The following is an 8,844-nucleotide window of genomic DNA, read 5'->3' on the forward strand; positions in this document are numbered from 1 at the left end:
AATTTTTACTGAAATATTATTTCATTATGTATATTTTCAAATATATTTTAATTGTGTTCAATTTGTATGTTAATCCGTCCATTTTTTATTTTTGTATTAAGATGAACTGTGACTTACTTTAATATAGTTAGTTCTAAAAATAATGTTTTTTATTTTAATTTAATATTCATATGCAAGAGAAAAGCTGAGGTAATAGCTTATAGAAATATTTAAGACTGTTTTCTTGCAACTAAGAAAAAATGGCTGGGTTTTTAAAGGTATGAATAAAACTAACTTTGAACTTGGAAGTTACTTTTATTGCTCGTACAAGATATAAAAAAATAATTTTGTGAACCAAATATCTTTTATTGCTGAATATCTATGAAGAGTATTGCGTTCAATTTTATTGATAATTACGTATGTAATAATTTAAATCATAAAACATTTATCAAGGCACTACTTTGTAGATCCCACAACACACCTTTAGTTTTTACTGAATTATTAAACAACAGTTAAAATCAAAGATGTGTAAAGGGCTTAATGTCCAATCTTATTTACTTTGCCTGATCTCGCAGACTCTTCATATCAAACATTATTTTAACTCTATACATAAAATCAGTCGACATCATTATCACAAACTCTGGTGGCCACACCGCTACATTCATAATGGACTTTTAATCAAAACAAATTTAGTTGAACATATTCTATAAATTATTAAATTGTAAGGCAAAGTAATTCTTATTAATATGGCAGTTAGTTATTACCACTAAACCTAATTATTAAAAATTTTAAGATTGACTAAACTATTATGTAACAGAATGAACCTTGGAAAAATAACAAATCTCTGATATCACTTAGGGCAAAATGTTTTTAGAAATATACCAAAACATACAGACTATTCTATGTATTAAAACTAACAGATCAGGAGTTTCAGAACTGAGATTTTAAATACATAAAAGTGGTGGGATTTGGCATAACTTATATATTTATATTATGCAGATATAAAATAATAACTCATAAAGTGCAAATGTAAATGGTTTTTTGTTCTACATATTTTGAAATATGGTTCATGTTTAAAAGTAGATTGCACCATTTTATTTTTTCTCATTAACACAACCAGTTTTGTGCTGTTTAGTTATGTTTGAAATAATCTAAAAGTTACAGCTATAATATTCTAATATTTATTGAGATTGTAAACCATACCAGATGTACAAACTAAATAATTCATATTTCTTATTGCCCAATTAAATATGAATACTGTAAATATTGTTTTGCAAATAAAAGCAAATAATATTGGTATGACTATGTTTGCATTGATATGTATTACATATTATAAAAAGTTTACATTAATTCATAAAAACTTAAGAAAACAGTTATTTGTTCATATTTCTATATAGAAACTATATAGTTGAAATGTTTAAGTACTGTACTTTTTTTATAATAACATTTTTTGCAAGAACCCTACTGTGCTAATATTCTAAAATTACAAATTTGAGCATAAATTAATTGCAATGTCTTTGTGAATTAATTAATAACAATTTGGTGTCTTAACAATAAGTTCAAATTTAGATGCTTGTGAGTAACAAGAAAGCACATTTAAATTTAAATTCATATTTTTACCACTGGTACAACTTAAGCATTGCACTGTACTTCTTCTTAATTGTATAATCAAGATTCTTATATCACAAAGGAAATGCCACAACAAAATTCATATAACTAAAAATGCAGGAACATTACTAAAATTGTTAAAAAACAATTTTAATTATGTGATTCCAGACTAACATTCAAAATAAAATAGATTTACCAAACTATAACATAAAGGAAACAAAATTAATCTAGTTACATTATTGGTTCAATTACTTAGGGTAAAACAAATAAAGACCACGGAGATAACAGCTAATTAAATTGCTAAAATAGGAATGGATGTTTCCTAGTTGATATTTTTATATTATCCCTTTGCATGCTAATATCATCATCAGTATACTAACATCTTGTTAGAAATAATTCTTCTTTACTTCTTGTTTCCAAATATTAATAATCTTGTAAGCATGCTGGTGATGCAGGGCACTTGCTTCTGCTGATGCATGGTCAGCATATCCGGAGTATTAGATTCAAAATCAAGAGCCACTTTTTGACATACAAATGTAAGTAAAGTGAGAATATCTCTTTCTGAGCCAGAATAACGTAGCTCCTCACACAGAGCCTGCATAAACCATGACCCTCGTGTTGTGTTCCTCCAGGAATAGTATCCTGGTACAGTAGAAAATACTATGAGGAAATCAGCATGAACAGGAATCCGATATGAAGCACTAGAAGAGCCATCAGTTTCTGTGCGATTAGTTAATGTTATACCACCATCCAACTTGTCACCCTGGCATGCTTGAATAAAGAAAAGTTTAGGTTTACCAGCAAGGGTTGGGCATTTGTCTGCAGTGAAATAATACCAAAGATTATCAGGCTTGTAATGTGTATCTTTAGCATATAACATGCCTAGTTCACCGTGTGTTAGTACTGCAACGAGCAAGCAATCATTATCAGAGTGATCCATGTCGGCAGTTTGCCGAATGTAATGATTTATATCTTCCGATTTTAAGTTATGAAGAACGGTGACTCTAAATCCTAGATTTTTAAGAACTTTAGCCAAATTGTCACTGTCTACATTAGTGCCAGTGCGTGACTTCAGGCTATGTATATCAAAATGTTCGTGGTTGAATATGATCGCCATGCCGCGGTATTTATGATTCATGTTATAATAAGGTGCATTACGATCAACAGGCATTTTTCCATACGGCCGTGCAGCAGATGAATCGTGGCTACCCCATGCGTCGCCTTGATCGCCATCGCCATCACCGTTGGTTCTTTGTTCTACGTTGCCATTGTTTTGTGGTTCAGACTCCGACATCTTGACCAACAATTCTCAAGGTGTTAAATCAATATAGAAAGCTATCACGGTGTAATCTGATTTAAAATTTTGCCGAAAATATCGTTTTTTGCTTTAATTAGGACAAAAACCACAAAACCACTTCAAAGTTCAACTTCAGAAATGAAAATCAAAGAGTAAATAAAAACAACCAAACAGCAAATTCCGTGCGAGTTTGCAAAGAGTAAATTACATTATCCATTGTTACCATTACGGATTTGTTCAGATAGGGTAAAAGAATTTTTAGTTTTTCCTTTAATGTGAATTACACGAATCATTTAAAACTGTAAACATTAATATTTTAAACAAATAAATACCTATATCGGAATATGTGATGATGTTGACTATATCCACGATGGCAACCCTATTACTAAAGATTTTTTTTTCTCTATAACGAATGACAAATGTCTATCTATGTCCAACAAACCAATGTCTGGCAAATTGATATTGGACGGAATTTATAAGAAAGTTTGTATTGTAAAGAATACCATTTAGTGATCACTGGGGATATTTATATGAATTACAAAATGACGGGCAATGTTAATAATAAATTAAGCCCCAAAATCATTTCAATTTTCATAGTTTTGGTAAGTAAAAAAGACCAAATTGTTAATCCAAACCGCTATAGAAATCGGTACACGTACCTATAATTGATTGTTGATTTTATGGTTTATTAGGAAAAGTAATTAGTCTACTACTATTTAACAATGTTATTTTTCAGATTTGCCACAGTTTTTATAACCCAACTGATAGTGGTGCTGTTCAGATTACTCAAAGCAATTTAGATATGGTACTAGGTGAGTTTTTTAGTCCGCATTTTTTTTTTAATTTCAGTACTCTTGCTATAAAATATTTGTAATTACATTTTGAAAAATTATGATTTCAGCGTCTAATGAAGTTGTGTTTATAAATTTTTATGCGGAATGGTGTAAATTTAGCAACATGCTAATGCCGATTTTCGATGATGCTGCGGACGCGGTTACCAAAGAAGGTTATGATACGGGAAAAGTTGTTATGGGAAAGGTGGATTGTGACAGAGAAGGAGCTGTAGCAACTAGGTTTCACATCACAAAGTATCCTACATTGAAACTCTTTAGAAATGGTCTTCCATCCAAGAAGGAATACAGAGGTAAGTTTTATTAATAATTTATAACAACCATATAGAACTAACATATTAACAATATTTAAGAAAAATAATTCTATCTTAGCTTAGCAGGTAATTACATTAATGACAAGTTATTAATTACAATTATGACCTTGTATTCATGAAGATTTAGTCAAATTTGTAATGTAGATAATTAGTGCTTGTATTCTTTATTTGGTAGTGCTAAGACCTTAAATGATCTTAGGTTTTTAACTGTTATTAAACTTCAACAAGTTGTGTCACAGATGAATGAAACCTTAATTTAGTTAGGGGGCCTAATTTTAGTCCCTTTCACTTTCCACCCTTTTCTTAAAAGGAAGGGATGGGAAAGAAAAGTGGATTTGACGGTGGAGGAAACACATAGGAAGAGGGAATATCCTCTTTATGAGCGTCTCCTCCACCGTCGATTAAGGGGAGGCAACCCATCTGCAATTGCAGATGTCTACCGGCAGCGGTCACTTCGCCATTTCGGCGGTTTACCTACCATGTAATATAAAAAAAAAATTAGTAGGTTTTTCTTTACTTATAACTAGCATGCCTATGACTTCATCAACATGAAAAAAATCTAGTTATAAATTTAGTCTATTAAACACAATGATAAAATAGCTACTTAATGAAAAAGACATTTGATATTAGTCCAGTAGTTTTAAAGTTTATTACATGCAAAAACTACCAATTTCCTTTTCATAATATTAGTAAAGAAGACAATAATAAAAGTGCAATTATTGAAAAAACAGTTGTACATGTCTTAATGTTTGTAGACAAAGTTTGTTTTGTGTTCAAACAATGTCACTGTTTCTGTGTCTTTTGACATTGACTTTGTTTCTGTCCTTGCTTTACCTTATCACATAACTGGTATAATGTAAAAAAAAAAACTTAAGATAATCATGAGGAATAAATTTCACATATTTTCCTGTGCCATTATCATAACGAATAGCATAACTTAAGTTTTGTAGATTGGTATTCAAATAAAGTCTTATAATAAAAAAAAATTGAAAGTATTTAATAGTTATGGCAACTACTGCTTTTTTTATCTCCAATATTGAAAACAATTTACTCAGTTGTTATTTAAAGTACTCCAAATGCATCTTAATGTGATATTTTTCTTTTCTGTTGATACTTTTAATATTTAAAACCTTTTGCCACTTTTTGTCTTTTTGGAAATCCATTTGATATTTAAAATGTGAATAAACAATCAACACTGCATTAAAATTTATCTATACATATAATAAATTAAAACTTTATTGTCTGTCTGTCTGCAAGCCATGTTAGTTCCGGGTAATCTCAGAATCGGCCCATAGGCATATTATGCATGCCTGTCTAAGTCAACTACGCTGGAGGGTATATTATAGGCGTTTTTTTTTGTCTTAATATTGTGTGTACTAAGTCGCGGGCAACAGCTAGTATATAATATAATATAAGTATAATGTGTCAATGTAAATGTAGAACTGTAAAAATAAATGTTTTTATAATTTTATTTTCAGGTCAACGCTCAGTTGAAGCATTCACCGAGTTTATTAAGAAACAGCTATCAGATTCTATTATTACCTTTGGTTCCTTGAAAGAACTCCATGATTTAAGCGAGGACAAGAGACATATTATTGCATACATGGACAGGAGGGACCAGCCTGAATATGATGTGGTTCGCAGAGTGGCAGCTAATCTTAAAGATGAATGTATCTTCCATGCTGGTTTTGGTGATGCTTCCCAGCAAATGCACCCGCCAGGTAATAGAAATTATTAAACTTAGAGTAATAAATAATGGAAAATATCTATATGACCTTTGATTGATTGGTCTAAATCCTAAACAAAAAGTCTCATTTAAATAATTGTCTGCATTTAATTTTAATAAGATTTATGCTTAGATTCTATTTGTGTTAATAATTGTTTTTGTCAACAGGACAACCTATTGTGGTATTTAGAACTGATCGTAAAACTTCAACTGAACCTGATGAGACGTTCCAAGGTTCCTTGACCAGCTTTGACGAGTTATATAACTGGGTACAAGAAAAGTGCATACCTTTAGTCCGTGAGATCACCTTTGAGAATGCTGAAGAACTGACAGAGGATGGATTGCCGTTCCTTATTCTGTTCCATCATCCAACTGATACGGAGAGTGTGAAAAAATATAAGGAAATCATCAGTAAGGAGTTGTTGTCTGAAAAACGTATGTATATTTTGGTTAAAATCTTTACAAAAAATCTCACAAAATACTATGTATTGTGGCGATATAAATTTACCATTAGTACAAATTTATGTGTCCGTACTTTTTTTCAAGAATAGTTTCGTTACAAAAATTTGCATGTTCTTATGTATGATAATAATTTGTTTGTTTGTAATACAAATACAAATGATTCCTTATCAATGTTTTTGTCAATTATGTTATCTTGCAGTTTTGTTAGTCTTATAACATTGTTTGTATATTATTTGATAAGATTAGAATGTGTGTGAAATTTTTATAACTCATTGGAAGTTTATGGATCTAATACAAGTCTTTCATAATTTAATAAAATGTCAAATTTATTCAATTGAAACTCCTTTATTATTTAATAGTTTTGTCACTTGCTTATACCTGCATTTTATACACATATAACTTGTAATGAAACATGTTGTGTAATTGTTTATTTTTATTTGCAGAAAATGTGAACTTCCTGACCGCTGATGGTGTGAGGTTCGAGCATCCTCTGCACCACTTGGGGAAATCGGTATCAGATCTGCCGCTGATCGCCATCGACTCGTTCCGACACATGTACCTGTTCCCCAACTACAGTGATATGGAGAAGCCCGGCAAGCTCAAGCAGTTCCTGCAAGACCTCTACTCGGGAAAACTTCACAGGTTAGTTAACAACTTCAAACCATCACACATACATGCTTTCTTACTAATATTATAAATGAGAAAATTAAGGTGCATTTTTTTAGAAGTTTTTTCTGAAATGGCTCAAAGGATCCTGATTAAATTTGACACAGATATAAAAGTCTAGTCTGGAATATAGAAGTCTAATCTAGAACTTTCCGTAAATATACAATTGACTAAGAACTAAATTCAAGGGGAAAAGCTATTACTATTAGAGATACGAATGTGGATGGATGGATGGACGTTTGTAGGACTATGTATCTTCTACGTAGGTTAACGGGTATAAATGAAATTTAACAAAGATGACATACTTTGAAAGAACACAAGCTTCTTACTAAGATTTTTTTTAATTCCGCGTGTACAAAGTCGCGGGAAGAAGCTAGTAGTAAATAAACTATACAATCAAATGTCAATTTAGAATTAAAAAAAAAATCTAATATAAAATGAATGATAAACATTACTTTGTGAATTCTATTTTACGGGCCCAATTAATCTAATAGATTTTAATTTTGCTAGAACATATTACTTAAAACCCATTGTAAAAATTGTAACTCAACTTAGAAAGAGGTTTCTATCAATTAATTTTATTGTTATTACAGTTGCCTTGTTAACATCTGTTTTATGCTTGACTAGCAATCAATTAGACTCGCTTTGAAAACGAAATATTCAATACGAAAAATTATTTATACTGATATTATAAATGCGAAAGTTTAGATGGATCAATGGATGGATGTTTGTTACTAAAAATGCTCAACAAGATTTGTTGAAATTTGGTGTAGATTTAAAATATTGTCTTGAAGAACACATGGGCTACTTGATTTATTTGTTTTTATTTCGCGCTGGCGGAATCTCGGGCAAAACCTAATATGCTATAAATGACTTTTGTTGTAAAAAATATTTTTAAAGATGAGAGCAATTACATTTTTTAACTAACACTTTCACAGCTACCAGCTTGAGACTTAATTTACTGTCGTAATAATCATTTCTATATATTACTTATGGTTCTACGTCCCTGAAGTGGGACAGATATATATGATTTGTATACATTATCCACTTGCCCTTGTCCCTATGGAGGGTCGGCAAAGTATGTGCTGCGCTTTCATACATTTCTATCAGCCGTCATATCGGAATCCACCCCCTTCTTAAGTATTTTCTTTCACACAAACCACCCATACTTTCTTCGGTCTTCGTCTACCTTTGTAGCCATAATCAATGTTTCTGGTTTATGTCCTCGTCCTCTCCCCGCATAAAATGTCATTACCACGCTAACCTTTAGCTTTTCAATATGATTTGTATACACAATGTATTTTTATTTTCCAGAGAGTTCCATTACGGTCCAGAGAGTCCGGAGGTGGTGAGCACAGATGTGAAGGTGACTACTCCCCCGGAGTCCACCTTCAAGAAGTTGGCTCCGTCCAAAAACAGATACACTCTGCTCAGGGACGAGTTATAAGGCTGCTGCAGATTAGGTTTTGAAATTTAGCTTAAGTCAAAGCCAACTAAAGGAGCTTTAGTAAAACATCTCATCTAATTTTTTTTTTCTTTTTTCCCTTCTATTTGCCTTTTTAAATCGAAATAATCCTGTAGACAAATCTTTACTAATCTAAGGATTTTAATGCATTTATTATTTCGGTAATGTACGTAATTTTGACTTATTGTTACAAAAAGTTGGCGTTTTAATACCATATTTAACAGATGTTTTTTAGAAAATGTTGCTGGCTGTATACAAATGAAATGTGACATTTGTATACAAGAGTAAATAAGTTTGTCTAAATAAGATAGATTAGTTTGATAAATGACGCATATGAAGTATCGAATTCAATTTGTGTGAAGGCAAATGCCGTACTTAATAGACGGGTATCGTAGTGACGAAACAAACACGCAGCTAACAATTATGAACTATCGATATTCGGTTTAAATAATTATCGAACTCAACTAAAATTATTA

At 31.2% G+C, this 8,844-nt stretch overlaps 2 protein-coding genes across 2 annotated transcripts; one reads left to right on the top strand and one right to left on the bottom strand.

Annotated features, from left to right (window-relative positions):
- Positions 1-274: 274 nt before the first annotated feature.
- LOC106109364 (caspase-1) lies at positions 275-3,054 on the bottom strand. The gene has a single exon (XM_013290837.1). It carries the CDS (start codon positions 2,879-2,881, stop codon positions 1,991-1,993), a length of 891 nt encoding a protein of 296 aa, XP_013146291.1. The 5' UTR covers positions 2,882-3,054; the 3' UTR covers positions 275-1,990.
- A 218-nt stretch (positions 3,055-3,272) lies between these two features.
- Positions 3,273-8,428, top strand: LOC106109363 (endoplasmic reticulum resident protein 44). Its single transcript, XM_013290836.1, has 7 exons — positions 3,273-3,486; positions 3,621-3,696; positions 3,786-4,028; positions 5,528-5,770; positions 5,944-6,210; positions 6,681-6,879; positions 8,218-8,428. Exons 1-7 carry the CDS (start codon positions 3,415-3,417, stop codon positions 8,348-8,350), a joined length of 1,233 nt encoding a protein of 410 aa, XP_013146290.1. The 5' UTR covers positions 3,273-3,414; the 3' UTR covers positions 8,351-8,428.
- The last annotated feature ends 416 nt before the right edge of the window (positions 8,429-8,844 follow it).

The sequence above is a fragment of the Papilio polytes genome, unplaced genomic scaffold, assembly GCF_000836215.1.
Source record: "Papilio polytes unplaced genomic scaffold, Ppol_1.0 DF821289.1, whole genome shotgun sequence".
Lineage (NCBI taxonomy): Eukaryota > Metazoa > Arthropoda > Insecta > Lepidoptera > Papilionidae > Papilio > Papilio polytes.

What these genes read in the sequence shown, in the direction of transcription:
- LOC106109364 (XM_013290837.1), bottom strand. Translation starts at nt 2,881, where the DNA reads ATGTCGGAGTCTGAACCACAAAACAATGGCAACGTAGAACAAAGAACC.
- LOC106109363 (XM_013290836.1), top strand. Translation starts at nt 3,415, where the DNA reads ATGAATTACAAAATGACGGGCAATGTTAATAATAAATTAAGCCCCAAA. An exon ending in CCAGCAAATGCACCCGCCAG is followed by an intron (nt 5,771 to 5,943) that starts GTAATAGAAATT and finishes TTTTGTCAACAG; the next exon opens with GACAACCTATTGTGGTATTT. An exon ending in GGAGTTGTTGTCTGAAAAAC is followed by an intron (nt 6,211 to 6,680) that starts GTATGTATATTT and finishes TTTTATTTGCAG; the next exon opens with AAAATGTGAACTTCCTGACC.